The sequence below is a fragment of the Triturus cristatus genome, chromosome 10 (assembly GCF_964204655.1).
Source record: "Triturus cristatus chromosome 10, aTriCri1.1, whole genome shotgun sequence".
NCBI classification, from domain to species: Eukaryota; Metazoa; Chordata; class Amphibia; order Caudata; family Salamandridae; genus Triturus; species Triturus cristatus.
Window position 1 is genome coordinate 1,154,449,979 of NC_140593.1, and position 22,218 is coordinate 1,154,472,196.

Consider the following 22,218-nt stretch of genomic DNA (forward strand, 5'->3'; position numbering starts at 1 on the left):
TCCTCCAGTAGCTTGTTAGAAGAAACACGGTCAGTAGTCCAGTTCTTCCCCAAACCCAGTGTTGATTTTTCAAAGTCTCACTCTCAGAGGCTTTACCCATTCTGACCTTGTAAAAATTTCATACAGTATCATTAGATTTTGTGTTTTATATATAATGCTGATTTCTACTTATTAATGCCTAACAGAATAATATGCGTTCAGTCTCCGAAGAGGGTCAATTTAGCTGACTGTGATACAAACGTGTCATTCAGTGTAAATGGGCCTACCTGCAGGTACCACATCAAAATTAACCGGTTTCCTGACTTTATCTCACTTTGCGAAGACTCACCTGATATCTATTTGTGCACTCTGTTGACCGGCACCTGCTCTACTTTTGGGCACTCTGATAAAATGCCACCTTGTCTCCACTTGTGCACTTTTATGAATGGCACCTGTTCTGGGTTTGTGCACCGTGACCATCTATCCACCAGAAAAAAACAAGTGCGATCGGAGATAGATGCCCACCACATTTCACCTCTGATGGTTTCAGGAGGAATGTGTTTCTTACTAACAATCTGCTTGCATTATTGTTGTACTATCTTTCCTCAAAACGGAGTAGGTAGTTCTGATTTAACAACCTGATTGATGTTGACACAACCGTAATTCAGATGGAAGACCGGAGATTGTTTTATCGTGTGCTGCTACGTACGCTTTACTTTAGTGTACTGCCACTGTAACCTAACTCAATACATTTCACACTGGAGAGACTTGGTCAAATTTACCGAACTCATGTAGTAGGCGGAGAGCAGTAGTTTGCTTATGCTGGAAATGGCGTATCACTAATTGTGGTGGACAAAGGTAGACACCGTTTCTATGGTTTAGATACTAAATTTGTTGGCAGAAGAAAATATGTAGCAGAGGGTATTTTAGCAGCTTACGATCGTAGATGCATCCGACGGAGACTGCACCGATCTAGCGGTCAAGGCACAGGCTGGTGCCTTCGACATTTCTGAAGATTCCCATGTGTTGAAGTAGGCTTAAGACATGGTTCCATGGAAAGGGGCAGAAGTTCACATCCCGTAGGGCGGCGATGCACTATATTAGTAACAACTCCATATTGCCTTGGTTGACCTTGAGGAATGTTTCTGAGATCCACCACTGAATGCTGGATACATGTTGTTTAAAATACAGGTTCAGTTGCTGTAGGTCTAATGTGTTAATAAATAAATTGAGTTCGCGTACTTGGGGGCGCAAATGAAGTGGTGCATTGCTAACGTGGATAATAATTCTAGAGTAAAAGGACATTTTACTAAGCTGGTGTGGTAATGACCAGTGAGATTGTCTGCTAGATCTCGTCTCGTCGTGCAATTATTAAGATATACCTAGTAGGGCGTTGGCTGTTTCCGCTGGATATTTGTCTTACCTCATATTTAGTTCTTTAGTGTATACTTCTGCTGCCTTTAGAGAGCTTGTATCGGAATTCATGAGTAACTGTTTAACATCTCAAAAGTATACTCCATTATCCCACATTATATTACTTAGCTCATGGGTGCATTGTACACAAATATTTTTTCTTTTGTTTTCACGGCAGCAGTTTTTTGCAAAATATTTTAATCCAGACTCAATTTGTTTTTTACGGAGTTTTATATAGCGCTATATAAAACTTCATTAAAAAAAAAAAGAATTACGTGACCCAAAGGTATCGGGTATCAGAGCACTTTACATAGCACCAGTATGCAACCCAGACCTATTGGCTTTGCCAGTGCTTGTTCTCCAGGGTTATTGGGACAATCTGAGCGACTTGTTTCACATCAGGGGATACCCAAGCAGTTTCCGGATGCTGAAGCTGGTGAAAAAGGAAGGATGGAAAAAAATCCAGAGTCACGCGAAAGCAAAAGAAAACTAAAGTAACCAAGAGCACCATAGAGTGTGGACTGAAGAGAGAGGTCAATTAATTAATTAAACGTCACCTTTGTGAGTGGCCTCTTTCATGGCACTACGACCTGTGGAGCTGGAGTGCATCTGACCATGGACATAAGAAATGTGGGTGGCTTAAGACTGCACTGTAGTTGGCAGAAATCTAGCAACTGGCCAGATATGTCTCATTAGAAATGTAAGAGTACAAGGAGAGGATAGTTCATGGACCTTCACAGGCTGGGGTAGGGATGTCCCTGGCTCGCTCACCAATGAGCGCTGACGCTGGCAAAGAACTCTGTAGCAATTCCCTGGTTGAAGTATCCAGAGAAGTTGTTGTTTCCTTTTATAGTCTTAGTATGGCATGTCCACCTTGAGTGAAGCACCATTCAAAACTGGAAATGCAGATTAATAGGGCGCTTTCTATCGTATTCCAGTTCTTAATGCACCATACACGGATGTGTTTCTTTTTATGACAAATTGTACTGTCTTTTGTGTGTACTCTCTTATGTATTTAGAATGTTTGTCTTTGTAGATGAATTATCTAGTGATATACTTTGTGTTGCCTTACGTGGCATTGAGAAATACTGTGTGTGGATTTATTGATACAATGAACTTTATGAATTATAATATTTTTTAAGCGCATTTATTAATTTGTTACTGATCTTTTTAATTGGTGTAAATATACCTGTATGCACTTTTATATTAGAACAATACATTGATATCTTTTTGAAAATACTTTGTTTTGACCTTGGGTTTATGATTGGATTCCCCTTTTTTAGGGTACAGTGTGTGAGGTATATTAGATGATTTTGTGTTCTCTGAGGTATATGAATTCCTGTAATCAACCCAAAGGAAGTTTCCCTTTCTAGTTGACTATTTGAACCCTGTTCCTTTGGTGTAAAGGGGTCCTTCTCTATTTCTCTATAGTAGTAAGAAGTGTCCAAGCTTTCTCTTTCGGGCAGGACTCTGCATAGATGTTTACAAAAGGGTTGGGCCTGGTTGTGGCGGACAGAACTGTACACAGGTGGTGGGACTTAAGATGCAGCTAGCACGATACAGTATTGGTGCTTTGAGTGGACCTAACACAGGTGTTGTGGGAGGAACTAGGCAAAGTCACTGCCATTGGAATTTGGTACAACTGCTGGGACCAAGACTCCATAATGGTAAATGGGCAGACCTTGGCATGTGTGCTGAGACTCCAGTATGGGTACTAAGAGCACGACAGGAAGATATTGTGAGAGAGGATGTAGCAACTTCATGTCCAGAATATAAGCTACTAAAACATAAATGCCACAATTTAATTTGCCTTCCCCTTCCCTCCTCATCCAGCCGCTGTAACCTCCACCATGGACAGGATGAAGAAGATCAAGCGGCAGCTGTCCATGACCCTGCGGGGCAGCCGTTCAGCCGAAAAGAGTCTGTCCGAACTGACAGAGCAAATCACCATCGAAGAGAACAGCAACAGTGACAACGGTACGTGCTGCTCCATGAAGCGCAGGGAAGAGGCTGTACCGTGTGTGGAGAGGTTAAGACTCCGAAGCAAATAGGAAGTGGGTATGAATAGCGGGAAGCTAAATCTGACTGTTCCGAGCATTACAGTCCATTGGCTGCTACTCAAGTGGCACTGGAGATCCTAATCCTAGAAGTTTGGTTGGTTCGGGTGGGCGGCATCCTCGGTTTGGGGGGAGATGAATGGGATGAAAAACAAGGAACAGCAAAAATGGATCTAGTTCTGAAAGGTAAGCTGGGAGTAGTGGTATAAGTGAAGCGGAGTCCCAGTCCCGCTCTGGCCATTCTACCTTACCATTGGCATGACATCTGACCTCGTATCTTTACTGGAAACCAGTTGACACCATGCCATATCCCATGTTCTTCTCACTTCACCATCACCGTACATTCACAGTGCTCAGAAAGACAACCTGCCGTAAGCAGATTTTGAAGTGCTATCTCAGGAGTGTTTAGTGATCCCTGAATCTCCTTTCTGCAGCCCAACCCAAGGCCCTCTAGGCATTGTGTTTCAACCTAGAAAACAATTTGGGCTTGTTGATAGTGCAGCTTGGAGGCGACATGCTCAAATGCTACCAATTATTGCCCCCACAGAACTACTGCTTGTGTTAAATATAGCTTTAAGGATGATCGATTTTATTTAATAGTTGAGAATACAAGTACCTCCCTAATAGGGTTCCAAATTATCACTGTTCTTCCTCATGTAGGAACTGTAGATCTCTCCCCTCAGGTAGCACTGACATGATTTACCAGCACTAAGTGTCCTATTCTATGTTCAGTTCTACTTTCCACACTCACTGGACCTCCAAGTCCTGTTGTAGATTGTATTGGAGATATCTACCACTGTCCGATTACAATTAAATTGCACGGGAGTGAACTTCTGCTCCGTGTGGTTCTATTATTGCAGACACGCTTAACTTTTCCCTAAATTGTATCCTAGATAAAAACTGCTTACCTTCATCTGATAATTCTGAAGTGATTAACTCACCCTAGACAGCCTTCTGCTTTCTATAAAATTAAGCAACATCTCATTGTTAGCAGCAAGATTATTCGCCGCCATCCTTAAAATAAATAAAAAAGTAAAAATAAAAAAAATGATAATCCTTTCCCTTTATTTTCTAAGTAATGTTTGGTTAAGTACCACGTTGTCCCTTTTATATTACCAGTTTTAATTTCAGCCAAGTGGCACTGGAATAAATAACTGTTTTCTTCTGTCTTGGTATAAAAGCGCTAAATACCATTTTAAATAGCATTGGAGGTAAATATACTCTGTCCTTGATTCTATAATTGTAATATCAACTAGCTCTTGAGTTCATCCTAAGCAGTTTTCTAATTAAATACTGCTCTTGTATGTCCTATTACTAAAGAAACACTAACTTCCATCCTAATAAGCAGTGGTACTAGGTATGCACTCCTCAGGTCTTTGACTTGAGCACTTATCCCATCCTAAGTACTCCTGCGGTGAAAGGCCGGTCTCCTGTGCTCTGTTATTGCACAAGTACTAAATCCAATCCTATGTAGCACAGAGAGCTAGTACTGCTGCCCTTCATGGTGTTTTTAGACAAGTTCTAGAGCCTGTCGTACATAGAATGGGATTTAAATATGGCTCCCCTCCATTGGGTTAGTTTACAAGTGGTAGATCTGGTCCTACGAAGATTGGGAAGAACTTAGCTTGTCCCTCCATTGTGTTTGTAAAAAGTGCTACATAAAAGGAAAGTAAATCGCACTCTCCTGAGTTGTTTATAAAAGAGTGCTAGAACCCATCTGACTGGGAAGGGAAGTAAAGCCAACTCCCCTCCATTGGGCTTGTGAACAAGTAATAGATCCCACACTGCGTGGAATGTGAAGTAAATCCCACTTGCCTCTATTGTGTGGGTAAGCAAGTGTTAGATGCAGTCCTAGATAGAATGGGAAGTAAATACCGCTCTCCTCTCTTAGGTTCGTTAATTAATGTTAGATCTGACCCAACACAGAGTGAGAAGGAAACCCCACTTGCCTCCATTGCTTTAATAGATACAATGGGAAGTAAATCCTGTTCCACTCCATTGGATTTGTAAACAAGTAGTGAAACACACCCTGCGTGGAATGGAAAGTCGATCCCACTTGCCTCCATTGTGTGAGTAAACAAGTGCTAGATCCTATCCTACGTAGAAAGCGAGTAACTCTTGACCCCTTCCAGTGTTTGTGAAAAGAGTTGTAGATCCCACCCTGCGTGGAACAAGAAGTAAATTCTGCCCGCTGCCTTTGTGTTAAATCCAATCCTAGGTGTAGCGATTAGTAGATTCCCCCCCCCCCCCCCCCCCCCCTCACCTCCATTGTGTTTGTAAACTAGTGCTGGATCCCTTCCTACAGGGAAGGGGGAAGTAAATACTGCGCTCCCTCTTCCCCTAAGTGCTGTATTCTGCTCTATGTGGAAAAGGAAGTAGCAATCGCGCTTTGTGTTTGTAGACGCGTCCCATCAGCCTTGGCATTCACAATGGTGCTCACCATGTACATGCTAGGTAATCTAAGAAGCACTGAGATTTAATCCTGGCTTCCTCAGGTGAACTTTGCATTGTTGGATATAAAATAAGTTTCTTTACTGTGTATCTGTCTTCTGCAAAGTAAAGTTGTCGTGAAAAGTAGAGTTACAAAAACCAATAGTTTTAACTCAGTTTAGTTCCAAATCTTTCAGAAATCTAGAGTCCATTTGCCACAATTATCAGGTAAACCTCTTCTCTTTGAACCGGTCACATTTAGTCACAAAAAACAACGTTGACTTACCCACAATCTGGCAACAAAGTACTGTCCCCCCTATTGTATCTATGGTGTCAGGAATGGAAGCCACAGGGTTTGTTCAGAGGGGGAGGTCAGTCTTTGCTTTGAGTTAAAGAAGGGAGGTCGCAGGGTGCCATCAAAAGTGAGTGATCTGTGGTTTCAGGTAAGGAAGGCTGCAGGGCGTGCACACTGGTGAGTGCTGCCTTTGGTATAAGGTAAGGCAGGAAGGATGCAGGGCATGCCCAGAGGCGAGTCTGATCTGCAGTGTCCAGTAAAAAAGGGAGGCCACAGGCCGTGCACACAGGGGAGTTCGATATAAGGTGTCTGGTAAGGAAAGAAGGTAGCAGGGCGTGCACACAGGTGAGTTGTGTTTTACCTACCTAGATCGTTGTACGCAGTGCATGTGTGCCTTATTTTGCCTGTTTCTTAATTGCGAGTGCCTTTTTTTTGGTTCTGTTGCTTTTAATTTTCCTTCGTTAATTTTACTTTTCCTTCCTTTGCTGTCCTCTCTCCCTCTTGACCCCTGTTTTATTTTCAACTCCCTTTTGCTTGTTCTGGATTTTCATTCTGTTCCAACTACCTCCCCACCGCTCTCATTCCTGGCTCTACTTTCCATCTCTGTTCTTGTGTCCTGTCCTCTCTACATTGCATACTAAACCCTCCACCTCTTCCTGGTTCTCTTCTTGCTTTCTGCCCCAATCTCCTTTTTCTTCTCTCTAACAACTACTTTCCTCGCTTTTGCTTAACTCGCCTGTTACTTTATATACCTTTTTCCGCACACTTGTCCCATCCCATACCTCTGCTATCTCTTTTCTTCCTCCTTTTTTCCACTCCCTTTTTCACACCACAAACACTGTCTGTTAACCCGGTCTCTTGCAATCTTTTTTATCTTTCCCTTCTCTACACTCTGATCTTTCCTCACACATTCATTGTCTTCACCTCCCTGTTCTACACTAATTCAAAATTCGGAACTCCGCTAACACCAATTGTCCCACTCATGGACCACTTTTCCACTCACTCTTTTTGCATTCCTCTTTCCCTGCTTGCTTCTCCTTCTACCAACTCGTATTCTCCATTGGTGCTTATTGCTTTTGTACTTCATGGCCTTGGTTTTTCTCTTATTTTCCTGTTGCTTTCACTTTCTTCCTCTCTATCCCTTTCATTTTACTCTCTCGTTTGGCTGTCCCATTTTTTCCATTCCTATCTCCGGGTATCTCCCTTGAGGTCTTTTTTGGCATCTTTATCATTCTTTTTTCTTCATGCTACACTGTTCTCCCTCACAACGTCCATCACACAATCGCCACAAACCACTGTCTTCTCCCTCTGCTCCCTAATTACCCACTCTTTTGGCCTCACTTCTTTCCCTCCCTCCCTCGGTTCCTTTAATGGCTCTCCTTTCTTAAATCTGCCCTTCATTATCCTCACTATTTTTTTTTTCTCCACCACTCTCTTCGTCCTCGTATTTTATTCTTCTTGCTCTGTTCCCTTTCGCACTTTCCCTTTAATGTCTTCTTTCCTTATTCAATGCCCATCCTTCACTCAAATGCTGTACGCTTTTCTTCCCCTGTCTCCATGTTCTCCTCATTTCTCTCATTTGCTCAACTTTCTATCTCTGCTCAACTTTTTATCTCTGCTGTCCACCTTCATCCCTGGCTCTTGATCTCCTTTGCATCTGCATCCCCCCATGATCTATCCTCTTTTCACCCTGTGCTTATTTCTCTTGCATCCTCCTTCCCCCTGGCACCCCCTCCCCCACCATTGCCTCTGTGTCTTGTTTTGTTGCCTCTGTACTCCTCATCCATCCCTCCTCCTTTCTCCTTGGCGTCTGCTCCCAGAACCCATCATGAAGAACGGGAAGCCCCCTACGTCTCACAGCATGCAATCCTTCCTCCACCAGTACGCTGCAAGCACCTTCCAAAAGCCGCCCATCCACCGGCCCCATGGCGCCGTCTGCAAGAGCCTCAGTTCCTACCTGAACCGGAGTGGCCGACTAGGTATACCTACCCGCGTCGTCCTATGTGGAGCACGTGCCTTCTAGAATCTAAAGGGTGTGAGTGAGCAAAAGTGAACATGGAAAAGAGTTTCCCCTCATATGGGCTCCTAGATTCCACAATGTAATTACATTTTGGACGAATGTTGATGACATGACTATGGAATGGCTACAACTGTGATGAGTAATGCAATCTAGGTGAATGTTCTAGTTTTTTACATTCATTACATCAGTAGTACCTTTACATCACAGTACTTTACATCCGGAGTGCTTTACCTCACAGATAACATAGTAAGTACATTTGTTTCCATTTTCAGTGTGTGTATAAATATATACATGTGCTCACACACACATATATATCCAATCCCTAAAAACCCCTTACTACCCAGATACACTAACAGTCTAGTCCTAACCTCAACAACATTTGTGTATGATGGTACATGTATATATTTTTAAGGTTAAGACACTTAAACTTACTTCTGAAGTAAAGATCTGCAATGTAAAAGACTGAAAAACTTACCAGCAAATTAATGACTCTTGATGTAAAAAACACATTGTATTCACTCCCGATGTAACTCCTGCAGTGTAATGGCAGCGCACCGATCTATGTATAAAGCTGTTCTGCCATTGGTAGGGCATCCTGGCGCCGCAGGCTCCAAGTTCTATGCATGCTGATTATGTACGGTGTGTGATAAATGGGTATTTCATATGGGTGGGTTGTGTTTTGATATAGGATCTATGTGGTTATGTTAAGGGTACAATATTGTAAAATATGGATTGATCTGGGGAGACTGGGGATATGAAATGTAATGCTAATTGTACTTTAGGGAAATGAATGTATGGCCTTGGGATATGGTTTTAGTAGAAGGACTTCAGGAAAAGTAGTGGTAATGGTATGGATATATTTTATTGTAGATATAAAATGGGTGTGATATGTATTAAGTGGCCACATATATGCTTAGAATCTGATTATGATGTGGGTAAAATGTGACTATGCTGCGAGTTAGATGTAGTTATGATCTTGGTTAGATCCTGTGATATGGGTTGGATGGGGTTGTATTATGGGTTAGATGTGAATGTGGTGTGGGTGTGATATGGTTATGATGTAGGTTTGATATAGTTGTGACATGGGTAAATTGTGTTTATGAACTGGCTATGCTGTGGGTGTATACCATTATGACATGGGTTGTCATGATTCAATAATGATTTGAGAGTAGTATGGTTATGATATGTAATGTATGGGGATACTGTTAAATAGTGTTTGGTATTAATACTTCTAATAGCAGATTCCTTACTTTTTGAATGTCCCCGAGCTCCACACTGGAACCAGAAACTCTTGCATTAGCTCCTGCGTGCCCACAGGTTGTGCCATCTACCTCCGTTACGACTCCAGCCTACCTTCGGACAAGACTACAAAGAACTACATAAAGGCGCCCTCCTACCTGTGGCCATTTGTACTTATTTTTCTGCACACAAATACACAGATCCTGAGATCCCCTCCCATATACATCCGTTGTTCTTTGAATTAAAGCATTGTATACTTTGGCAATGTGCAGAGATGTGGCCATTGAAGATAACCGGTTTCAAGCTGTGTTGCACTTGGAAGCAGCAGTTGATTACAGATCCACGCAGTGTCTACTTACGGTGCCCTAGCAGTACTCCAGGTTTTGTGGCAAGTGTTCTTTGATGAACCAGAAGGCCTTCACCATGGCCAAGCTCTGCTTCATCACACACAAGAAGCAAGGTTGGTCAAGGACCCCCCTCATTATGTAGGTCCAAGGCGAATCTGAAATGCAACTCCAAGGACGATTCAAGAAAGGACCACTCAAGGCGCAATTGAAACTCCTTGATGTCCAAATGCTTCTGCTCCAGGTTGAGGTCATGCAGTTGTCGGTCACGGCACCAGACTCAATCTTGGTTGTCCAATTCAGTCTCTATGCCAAACTTAGAGCCAATGCACCCCAAGTTCCCCAGGCCATTGTCTTTTCCACTGCAGTTTGCGTCCTTTAAAGAGCCCGATCTGCGTATTTTTTAAGAGTCCCGCTCCCTCTGGTGCACCTTCCACATCCATGAATCTACTTGGGCTTCCAGTCAGCCTTCCACTGGTGGATCCTTCCCTGGCACCGACTTATCCTGGATGAAATAGCCCTTTCTGCCAACGGCATTGGCCTTTGCCTAAATCCCTTTGCTTTGGATTTCCTGGTCCTGGCTACGACTCCTGCAGCACTGGCTCCAGCCTCCAGTTCTGCCCTTTCTCTATTTACAAAATGTCAGTGCCTTGGATTCCTCTCGAGTCCACTCTGGATTAACCTTCAGGCCCTACTGCATAGTAAAGTGATTCCTTTTTAGTAGTGGTTCAGCGGGTGATGCAAATTTTTGAATTACCCCCACCCTTAGAGGAGGCTATGGCTAACCTCCTCAGACATTTTGCAACCTGGGCGGTTATCTTTCAGGTCTAGCCTTTATCTGCACCAGCGGGGTGTTGCTTTATTGCAAAGCATTACAGACCAGCACCAGGCTATCCAATAGTTTTGAAGCAATATCGAGGAATAAACCTCTCTACCTCTTCTGGACATAGACTTAAAGAGAATCAATGCTAAAGTATTTCCATCTCCCAATTTGGCATGATGATGCCTGTATGTAGTTTCCCTTTTTAGCTGCTGCACACATACCCTTTTGGATGTAGAATGGAGATGTTGCGGACTGTTCCAGAGAACATGACCCAGCACCTTCGATAAGATGTACATGGTGGTCAGGATACTATGAATTATGCTCTACAATCTGAACTGGACTCTACAGACCCCATCACCTGTGCAATGGACACCAGCACCTTTATTAGATGACAAGTGTGAATGCGCTCCACTGCGTTCTCGGGATGTCCAGTCTTCCCTGCTGGACATGCCATTTGATGCAACAAAGCTATTTTGGGAGAGGGCTGACGCAGCCGTACTGAAATTCAACGATGGCAATCCCTATGGCCTGGTTCCTTTCCCTGTCTTCCTGTTCCAAGAGCAATAATGGAAGTTCACTCCAGGGGTCTCTCTCCCCGTCTGTACAATAACCTGTGCAGACTTTTTGTGGTGTGAGGGGTAGAGTAGGTAGGATGTTTTTAAGGACCGTGCCAGTTACAGGAGCGACACAACCACCTCATCTAAATCGCAAACTACTTGTTCAAAATCTCTTTGGTTTGCTCTTCAATGTCGTGTTGAGACAAGTGGATGGCAAAATATGCCTGCCTTATTGGTGAACTATCACATTGGACAAACGGATAATTTGAAGGATCCAAGTTAGTGATTCCCTTCCCTTTCGGGACTCGACTCCCAACATCCCTCCAGTGTACTCTCTGCTGTCAGCAGATCATGACACAAGTCTGTCCAAGGAAGAGAGGATGATGCTCCGGATAAAGCGGATCAATCTCGTACTGGAACTGCGGATAAGACTAGGCCATTGCTCCCAATACCTTATGGTCCCCAAAGAGATGGGGGACGAAGACCGATTCTAGAGCGCAGATTCTTGAACTGCTTCCTCAAGAAGGAGAACTTCAAAATGACACCTGCTCCGATTCTGCAGGCCTTTGACCCTTAGGTCTGGACGATGTCCCTGGACCTAAAGGACCTGCACTTTCTTCTCCAGGTTTTTCAGTCCCACACAAAGTATCTTTGTCTCTTGACGTGGCCAGACCACTTCCAATGTAACTTACTGCCCATCAGATTTATTTCATCCCTTGGGTCTTTCGATGGTCATGTCCGTGGTTATGGCACATCTTTGCAGGTCAGGGATACAATTACTCCCGTACCTCAGCCACTGGCTACTGAAGGCAGGCTGACTGCATCTTGTACCAGACCACATACAGACAACAGTATCCGCACAGGGTTTTCCCTACCTCAAACCCCAGCTAATCTGGTATATTCAGGCTATTATCCCCATATTTTGGAGTGAGAGATTCTGGTTAGGCCTTGGTGACTCTGATGGTGTTTGGTTTTTTGGCATTGTGCGTCCAGCTGGTGCAGAATGCATGTTGGCATATGCGAGCCCATCAATGGACTGTGTGGCTGCAATGTGGCTAGCCTAGGAATACCTTTCAGACAGATTTCATGTCTATGATGGGGCACTTCAGGACCTTCAGCAGTGGACCATTGATACCAATCTGGTGTGTGGAAAGCAAATTTATTTGCCCTTCCTGAGCTCATAGTAGAGACCGATATTTTATCTCTGAGCTGGGGAGGTCAACTGGGTGAGATGAAAATCCAGGGACTGCGGTCTCAGCTGGAGCTTACCACAGCATTTACCTTTAGCTACAGTCCACCCGCCTTTCTGCTTTCAGCCAATGGCAGGGCGATCCCAGTTGTAAAGACAACATTTCAACCAGGGGGGCACTGCAGCAATCTTGGAGCGGGATCTTGTGTCTCTCCTGCTCTCTCTGGAGGCTGAGGCTTTGGCGATGGCTGACATTTCACTGCATTTCCCTGATGGTCAATCACTTAGTTGGTTCCCTCAAAACTAGGACACACTAACTCAGCAGGCATCTTCATGCCGATCACAAGTGGCACCTACACACTGAAGTGGCACGGAGTATATTTGCCCCGTTTGGCGTACCTGCATTAGATTTATTTGCTACCTATGACAATACTCATTGTCCAGCCTTTTACACTCTGATGTTTTCTGCCCAAGAGTCTGTAGGAGACCCATTACACGTTGGTGGTACTCTGGCCTGATGTACGCATGTCCGCCTCTGCAAACGATCTAGCGGATCCTGAAAAAGTCAGGTGGGACTGAGCACAGTTGATTCTGGTCTTGTATTAAGTCGTTGGGTCTGGTACTCCGAACTGGTGACCCTGAGCATCTGTCCTTCACTTCACTTCGCTTCCTCTTCAAGAGGAAATGCTGTCCCAGCAACAAGCAGGGTGCTGCACCAAATCTCCACAACCTGCACCTTCACACACTGAGATTCATTTGCATTAATTGAGGTTTTTTGTATCTACTGTCTTGGGTGGTGGATGTCATGTTGGCTAGTTGCCACCCTTTCTCCTAATCAGTTTACTCAGACTCCTGGTTCAAGTTTGTCGTCCACTTGCAAAGAGAGCAGGTAGACCCCCTACAATCCAGCTTATACATACTTTTTTGTGTTATCTTTGGCAAGGCTACGAGCACTGTTAAAGTGTTATTTGTTTACCCTTTCCGCCTTACTTTGTGTGACTGATAACCCTTTATTATTGAAATCCTCTTTTGTGTTACATCTTTTAAGAGAGCTTACGCATCTACCCTGCCTCTTTCTTTATGCCCCACAGGGTCCTCAATTTGGTGCTAAGGTTCTTGAAATATGCCCCTCTCGAGCCTCTTTAAAACTGTCCTCGGAGTCTCAAGACTGTTTCTCATTGCCATCACTGGTGCACATTGCATTAGGGAACTGCAGACCTCTGTGTACATTTTTTCTTGATGCACAAGTGCTTATGGCACCTGTATCCTTTTTCACGATAGTGGTGTCACCGTTCCAGTGGATTGTCCTCTACATCATATTCTGCCCAGGCCAACAGTGTTTCTCTAGGAACTTGGGGCTCATTTCACTAGAGCAAAGTCCACTACTACTGCTTTAGCAGTTCAGTTTTGGACAGTCTCCAGTCTGCCACATCACAATCACTCCATAATTTACCAGGAACTACTGCTGCATTGATTCACAAGTCCACACGGAGGTGTAAAGTAATATCCCCAGACCTACCTCCTTTGAGGGGGCATGGCTTTGGGATTGATTCACTAGGTAAAGAATCTGAGTTTGGAAGTATTCAACAGAAGAACATGTCACATAACTTCTGTAACACACTTTCTAGTGCATACTTGGTCCAATCACTGATTCCTCACCACGCTCTGCTGTTCTGTAGGGTGGACTTGTAGGCATTATAAAGGTTTCACAGTAGCTTTCACACTCCCAGTAGAAACAAGTAATTATGTTAACAACCTGCCTAATGATTAAACTGACATGAGCCGGGGTGGTGGCTTTGTGTGGGTCCGTGTCGTCATGTCCAGCTGCAGGACAGAGTCGCAACGGAGCATAATGGACCCACCTCTCGACACGCAGGATCTTTGCAAGAGTTTTCAGATCCTGTCTGGTGCCTGGGGAAATTTACAAGGTGAGGAACCTGCAGACAGATGAGGCATCCACAAGAAAAAGCATTACCAAAGGGGAAAAACTTATTTGATGCCGGGTGAATGTCTATAGTATGGATATGAAGAGTAATGATATCTGCATACTAGGAAAATGTATGGGATGATCTTGATAACCTATGCGTTACACTATGGTTATAGGTTTGTGAAGAGAGAAAAATAGTTTCATTAAATGTGTATATCATAACATAAATATGACATGGCTGTAGTGTAGTTACAATATGACTGATATGGGAAAGATGTGTTTATGGTACAAGTAAAGTGTGAGTGTGATACAGTGGTAGGCTGTTCATACGTTGGGGCTATGCATGGAAGAAAGTTCATTTTAAGATTATGAAGGATTGCAATAAAACTGCATTGCTACTCAGAAATACGGCAATGCTGCCCATTATGATATTGTTTGCCGTGCTTATGATGTAGTTCTTCTACAAATAAATTCACTATAATTTGAGTATGTGGGTACAATAGGGTCATGTTATAAAAAGCAGTGGCATTTATTTATTTAGCATTTGTCTGTAGCACAGCTGCTCCTAAGACCTACTATTCCGTGGTATAATTAGCGCCGGCGCTCCGGATATGGATGTGATGTGGTTTGCATATAGAAATAATATGGCTAATATTATATTATCGCTATGAGATGAAGATAAATGCAGAGGATGTGCTTTTGCACAGTATCGGTATTGGTACAATAAGGTGTTTTTATGATCACTAAGGTAACCACTCTTGGTAATATAAGGGTACAGTGAGGTGTAGCGCATAGATAGTTGATTATGCTGGGAATATAAAGCTGGTAATGCATGTGTGAAGCCTTTATTGTGGTTCTTCTTCAGCTTGTACCACGGGCACATGATCACCGGACAGTGGAGTTTATGTATTCAAAGAACGTCTGCAATTGCCAGGCAGTTAGAAGTTAGGCGCGATATTGGTGAATGGCTCCCCAAAATCCAACCGTGTAACTAGGGTGCTAGTGAGTCAATGCGCTGTTCAGTGTTTACCTGTTCAGGTAGTGTTTCTTCTAGGTTCATTGCCACTCAAAAAGAGCAACAAAGAGGAGCAGGCACCGTTTATTTCACATGTCATAGAAAATCTATGGATTGATCTTGATTGGTCTTTAGTCCTCATTGTCTTTACTAAAGATCTCCAAAGAAAGTGTCCAATTGGAAGAGCTTGGTGACTGCATAAGTAGCATAGCCAGTGTATTCCAGATTGAACAGTGCTTAGTGGTGTTGGAATGGCTACAAAGTAATGGGATAGTTAGGTACATGTCTTTTGTAAATGAGTTGAGGATCACTCGAAGAGTGATTGAGGTGAGGATATGTGTAAAGGAATCGAGAATTGGAAGGTTGTTGATTTTATTAGTGGTCAGAGGTGACCTGCCACTTACAGAACTTCTCAGGATGCAGCAAATAAAAAGCACTGATGGAAATATGTGCAACTGCTTGGGTTGACTCAAAGGCCTTCCATTGAGAATTTCAGCTGCTTTCCTCATCAAAGCCAACAACCTCAGAAAATGGGTCACTTTATGGAAAATAGGGCAACAGGAAAATAGGCCAACCGGAAAATAGGCCAAACTATTTCAACTGCAAATCATGCAGACCTCCTACAGGAAGCTTCCTGTGCTCAAATATGGTCTTTCCTGTTTGTGTCAACAGTAATTTCAAATACAAAAGCTGTTGACCTTCTACCGCTCCTGGTGCCCAAAAAGTAGTTAATTGAGTTTTTTCTTGCATTCCAAAAAATGTCTGACTTCTACTTCCTTCTCCCCTAGTAAATGTGCTTCAGAGGCTTGAGAAACTCTTCCTAGTGTTGACATCAGACAGTGGAAGTGCTGGAAGTGAATGTCCTAGGCAGTTTGTCTACAACTGAATCTAGAAAGGTCCCTTAAACTCGGGGGCTGTCCTCCCCCCAGGGGATCCATGTCGGCTTTCAGAGCTACTGCAACCTCATTTCCATACCAAAGGCATGTTTTCATAAATTTAACTTTAATCTGCTGGGCACCCTCTTGAACTCTCTCATCTCTTGTCTGCAAGAATTTCTAGTTGTATCAAAGCTACAATGCAAAGGCTCAGTTTGCGCAGGCAATCCTCAAACGTCGTGCCTTGCTATGCTGGCCATCCTTTCTGCCTTCACGATGCCTCTTTATTCCCTGCGTAAAGGTTGTGCACCATTGGGACCAGCAGAGTAGAGCGATGGAACAGCCATCTGTTGTAAATTCAGTGGTGTTAGTGATGAAGTCATTCTGTTCACATTGATCCAACTTCCATCCCCACAGCTGCATCCCAGATAGAATATCCTCTACCTCAGAGTGATTTCTGTAACCACGCGGTGAACTGCGCAGGTGGTGTGGTTCCTGGGTATAGTGGTGGTGAGGGAGAACATAAAAGGGGATTGAATTGCATTTATAAAGCACATGGCTGCCCACAAAGGGCTTCCCAGAGCTAGCATAAACAGGCTAGAGAAGGCACTGTTAAAAACTAAAACCGCTAGGTCTTCAACTTCTTTCGAAAGAGCTCGAAAGAGGGTGCGGTTCTTACCCAGAAGTGTAGGGAATTTCATAGTTTAAGTTCTAAATGTTTAAAGGAACTTCGCCCCCCCCCCCCGCCTCTCCAATTTCCCAGATGGTTGTCTACAAGGCCCAAGCTACATAAATGTAGGAGGCAATTAAGAAGATACGGGTTGACCACTCTATTTATATATTTTAGGGCATTTTGATTCATCGCGCTGTACATAAAACACAGTGCTTTAAACTTGATCCATTTCTCAATGGTCAGTCAATGAAGCTTACATAGATGGATGGAGACCGAGACATGACGCGGAACATGGCATACGAGTCTGGCAGCAGCATTCTGCACAATTTGCAGTCTATTGAAAAAATACATTGAGACTCCCAGGTATAAGGCATTTTCATAATACAGGATTACTGCCACAGTCTGGGGTTAGGGATCACAGAAGGGACTTAACAATCAGTGGTTAATTTGTACAGTTGTGACATTGATAGTGTAATTGTGTGTGGATGCGCTGTCTTTATGACAAAGGTAGAATGATATAATTTGTTAAACCTTTGTATAACCAAAATGTAGTAATGATAGGAATAAATAGGACACTCTGAGATGGGTATAATATTGCAGTTTGTGTTTAAGAGTATTGATCTGATGTGAATGATGTGTGCCACTTGCGGGGATAACATTGATGTGGTTGTGGAAAGATCTGGCAATCATTTCAGTTTTGATTTGGGAATTGAAACTTATGATATTGCTGTGAATGCTTTTACATGTATGGTGATAGTGTGGGTTGCACAAGTGCACTGGACATCTCTCCTTCATCGTGGATTATGATATGCACCAGTCTCATTCCTTGGACTTTATGGTAAGCAGCCGTGGAACCCCCCTCCCCATTAATCTTTCAACGTACAGTCCTGTAGCTCTTCCATTGGCACCCTTGATAATATGCGGCCAGCGCGCTCTGCACTATGCACCGGGGTCACTCTGGTCGATAGGCATGCACAGTAAGATGCCAAGTCCTGGGTGTGTAATGCTGACACCCTAGATTGAACTCTGTTTACAAGTGATGGGACTGGTGTGAAGGACACAAGCAGGCATCCTTGTTAGACCAGGGAGAGGGATGGGGTCTTTGTGGTTAGCCACTGCTTCTTGATTGGTCAAGAACTCTCCTGAGTTTCCAGTTTGATCAGAGTGGCTCCTTTGGATGATATGCCCTCTGATTGGGACAGAACAGGGTGGCAGGGCTCGTGTCTGTCCATGGGTCACAATGAAGCTCATCCTCTCTTTGTTTTGGTACCTACCACATAAATGTCCATAAGGAAGAGGTTTCTGGTAGCAGTGTGCACATAAATACAAAACAGTAAGTCAGGAAGGTTAGGAACTGACAACTGCACCCGCCACGTGCAGCCTACATCCAGATTCCCATCTCGCTTGTGTTTTTGCCCTACTAAAGGTTTGAGTCTAGACCCCTCTAGAATACTTATTTTGAGCTTAAACATGAAGAGGCCATTAGCTCAGGAGATATACACACACTTTTTTTGCTCACTTTTCAAGTGGGCAGAGCCACGCTTCCAGGAGCCTATGGGGAGGGGGTTGAGAATTTATAAGTGTCTAGGTATTTTCTGAGAGCAGTCGTATTCCCTCATAGCCATTTGTTCAGTTCCAGCGTCTTTCTTGGAACATGCTAAAAAGTGCTCTGCTGGCTGACCGCTATGGATCTTCAACCTGGGGCACAACCTGAAATGGGATCAGCTCTGATATTTTAATGTTCTTCTCTTTCTCTCTCTCTCACTCTCGTCCTACTACGGTTTTCCCAACCACATTTCATAATTTCTTCGCCTCTACGTTCCCAAAATATTTTTTGCTCTGTCTTTTAAACAATTTCTCTTGATTTTATTTATTATTATTCTGATCACTATTTGTTTTCTCTTATCTTTTCTGTTTTTCCTTGGTCTTAATTCTTTGTTTTCTGTATTCTTTGTTATATCTCTCCCATTCTTTTCTCTGTCTTTCATCTCATTTTCCCACTCCCACATTCTAACACTGTTTCCCACTCTCTGCTTCTGGTTCTCCTCCCTTTGTTTCAACCCCCTGTCTGCCTCTTGTCTCCCCGCCTCTGTCCCCGCTGCACGTTTTACCTCTGGTTCCCCCCTCTCCTCCTGTGGCCTGCCTTTGGCTCCCTCTCTTCAACTGCTCCACAGAGATCGTCCACGAGGACCTGAAGATTGGTTCCGATGGTGAGAGCGACCAGGCTTCTGGGACATCCTCAGACGAAGTCCAGTCCCCCGTGCGTGTCCGGATGCGCCACAATCCAGTGAGGAAGATCTCCAATGAGGTAAAAAGAACAACCGTGCACTGTAGGAAGTAGTTCAGGCCACCCCATTGGCTGGCACTCCTGCACGCTCCTTCATTCCTGCCATTTCAGCCACGCTGCCCTACACTCTGCATCAGCCCTTCTTCCACACATTGAAGACCGAAGAGCTTTGATTACTCCCGTGCACTTCTGTGGTCCCTGCAGGGTCTCCTTCAAGAACAGTCTTATACACTGCAGAGCTGTGTGTCCTCCTGTATTTCTGACATTCTGCACTATACTCTGCAGGGACTTCTCCTGCAGCAGTCTAGAAACGGGGAAGCCATAGGTTGCCTGTACCCTTCCTCCCTGCACTGTGTGCCATGGGGAAAATCTAGAAGAAAAGTGGTGGGTTCCCTCCATTTGAGCCATGCACTCTAGGACCTCTTTCTATCTAAACCTCCATTTCAGATCTGATGCTCTTGCTGAAATAGTCTAGACGCAGGGCAGCCTTCCTCTCTTCCTTCCTCTTCTTCTGTGGTGCTCAGTGGCTTGCAGCTCCTCCCGCTGGACTAGCTGGCCCTGATGCTGCCTCTGTGGCTTTAGCAGTGCCCTGTCCCCAGCCATAACCTGCTATAACAGTGTGAGCAAGGCCAGAATGGTGCAGGTTCTGACAGCCAGCTCTCATGTGCACACACAGATATGTGGTGTGTGGGCATTTAAAAACTGCCTTCCTACTCCTCCCAAGACCCAAAGTGCATTTGAGAAGCAGGAAACTGCTCCGTTTGTTGTTCATGGTTGGAAGAGTGTGTTTTTTGAGGGGTTTTATGGCAACAAGTTTTTGAAGTTGTGCCTGAGGTTTGAGGATTGTGCTCATCCATTCATGTTGCAGCAAACTTGTAGATATGTTGAACCATGGCCTGTAGTGAAGATACATGGGATAAAAAGGAGTTTGTTTGCATTTCTTCTCATATTTACCATTCATAGTAAAGTAAAGGATCTCTGAAATCCACCCAGAAGCAGTGAAGGTGCAAGCACAGTAAATAAACAGATGTTTAAGTAGGAGCCCCATGAGGTCCACTGGGAAGAAATCATGCCGAAAGCAAGAGACACCACAGCAAAGGGTCTTTGGGAGCCATTAGAAGTGGTGAAGGCGCAAGACAAAGACATTTCTAGACACTTCAGTAAAGTGTCTGTGGCATGCCCCCTAGATGCGGTGGAGACGAAAGCCACCAGTTTAGGTGAGGTTTGTGGAAGCTGTTGAATGCATGTATTTTATTTAGGTGCCAGGAAAGGTGGGGGAACAAACAGAGAACATTTCAGAAGATGATGATGGAAAAGTAGGGTCAAGGTTTTTTTGGCCTATACAGGGAAATCTCCCACATGAAGATGTCCATAACTGCTGCATCCTTCACCTTGCTACCTGGGCTGGATGCCTCGGGGGGGAGGGGGGGGAGGGAGGTTATAAAGGGGTCAGAGAAATGGATGGAGCATCTGTGTAGAGACGACGCACAGAGGGACAATACTGATGGGATAGATGCATGGAAGGAGCCAGGCGAGTGAACCAAGCCAATCGGGGTGCCCTGCATCTGTGCCGATTATTGGGCGGAACCCAAAATCAACAGGAGCAACCTGTAAGAGGATAAATGACATAAAATGCAGTTAGAACAATGTAGACTCAGTAAAGGTGCCCAATCAGGCAATAAACTAGAGTTACGCTTAAAAAAACGTAGTGTTTTCTTCTCAATTGAGTGCGGAAGCAGGTCGAGAAACGCCTGTTATAGGAGTGCACAACGACGTCAGGAAAGACCCCTTGGCCAATGGCAATATTTTATATTCTTACCCCGTTTCAGTGCAATATTATTTCCTTCCAAAGATGCACAGAATTAATAGTGCTCTCACATGCAGGTTTTTTTTTCTGAGTGCATTCAGAGACAGAGGACTTTAACCTCCTGGTGCACTCATTGTATATTTAAAATATACCATCTTTACACCCAGACTAGTCCAGACACAGATACTCACCATGAACCAGATGATCAAACACTCCCCTCTTAGTGACCTCTGAGTAGATTAAAAGTATCCCTCCTGTGTACTCGCAGAACTTGATAATAGCCTCCCGGTGCTCTTGAAGGTTCCATCAACTAACTCCACTCCATCCTCTGAGCAGGCTGCCTCCAGCCTCTGAGTGCACTCAGGGTAGTGTGTCAACTGATGGTTACCTTCAATTGAGCTTGTGGTAGTCCAGGGCACCCTAATCACCTCCTCTTACAATCTCTTCTTTTGTGGTAAAGCAGAATAACCACAGTGTCTGCTTTTCAGCTTCTTTCTTCTCTCTTGGCAGGACGTCAACAAGCGCCTCTCGCTGCCCGCCGACATCCGTCTGCCCGAAGGCTACCTAGAAAAGCTTGCCTTGAGCAGCCCACCCTTCGACAAGCCGCTCAGCCGTCGGCTTCGGCGCGTTTCTCTGGTCAGTGTCACTTATGCATTGCCTGAATGCTGTAAGGGTTGCCAGATGATTCTTTGGCCATATGTGGTTGGACTTGATGTTTCATATGTTTGTAGAAATATGGGAGTTTTCTCACAAATTCTTCTACACAGTTGTTGCAATGTTCGCATGTTTTCCCTCTCCATCACCCTTTTATAGCCTCATATCATAACTTAATTTAAAATAGTTTTCATGAGGACAGAGCACAGTCTTGCTTTTTAGTAAGTGTCTCTCTATTAAGATTTCTTAAGATCAATTCTTGCATGATATGACTAGCCATTCCCCTTTTCAGACCTCTTCACATATTTATGTAACTTACTAATATTTGGAGAGATACCAGGGTGAAAGTTAAACCAGAGGTTTGGGCATATGATTATCCTGGTGATGGTTGGGCTGCCTAGCATAGAGAAGCAAAATGGCTCGGAGATTTGGGGCAGAGTGGTTGATACCTTTATTGCCCTTTGGCGTGCATTATGGAAAGTAATTTTTTGGAAAGAGAAGAGTTGGAAATAAGTTTAATTGTTTCAATACGTAACCTCACAAAACCCTTTGGAAGGTAATCAGACAGTTTGAGATTTGAAAAGCGTACAGGGGGACCCTTGCATAGAAGAATTGGTTTCTCCTCAACAAAACG

The 22,218-nt window shown here is 44.0% G+C and overlaps 1 protein-coding gene across 2 annotated transcripts in view; it reads left to right on the forward strand.

Annotated features, from left to right (window-relative positions):
• The window catches only part of CDK16 (cyclin dependent kinase 16), a 254,848-nt gene that overhangs the window by 116,475 nt on the left and 116,155 nt on the right, over positions 1-22,218 (forward strand). The window contains exons 2-5 of one of the 2 annotated variants that reach the window (XM_085629510.1): positions 3,226-3,369; positions 7,995-8,153; positions 19,011-19,144; positions 21,441-21,566. In XM_085629510.1, coding sequence (XP_085485636.1) covers positions 3,243-3,369; positions 7,995-8,153; positions 19,011-19,144; positions 21,441-21,566 — 546 coding nt within the window. In that variant the 5' untranslated portion in view covers positions 3,226-3,242. The remainder of the gene's footprint in view (positions 1-3,225; positions 3,370-7,994; positions 8,154-19,010; positions 19,145-21,440; positions 21,567-22,218) is intronic. The other variant, XM_085629509.1, reaches the window with a different exon arrangement.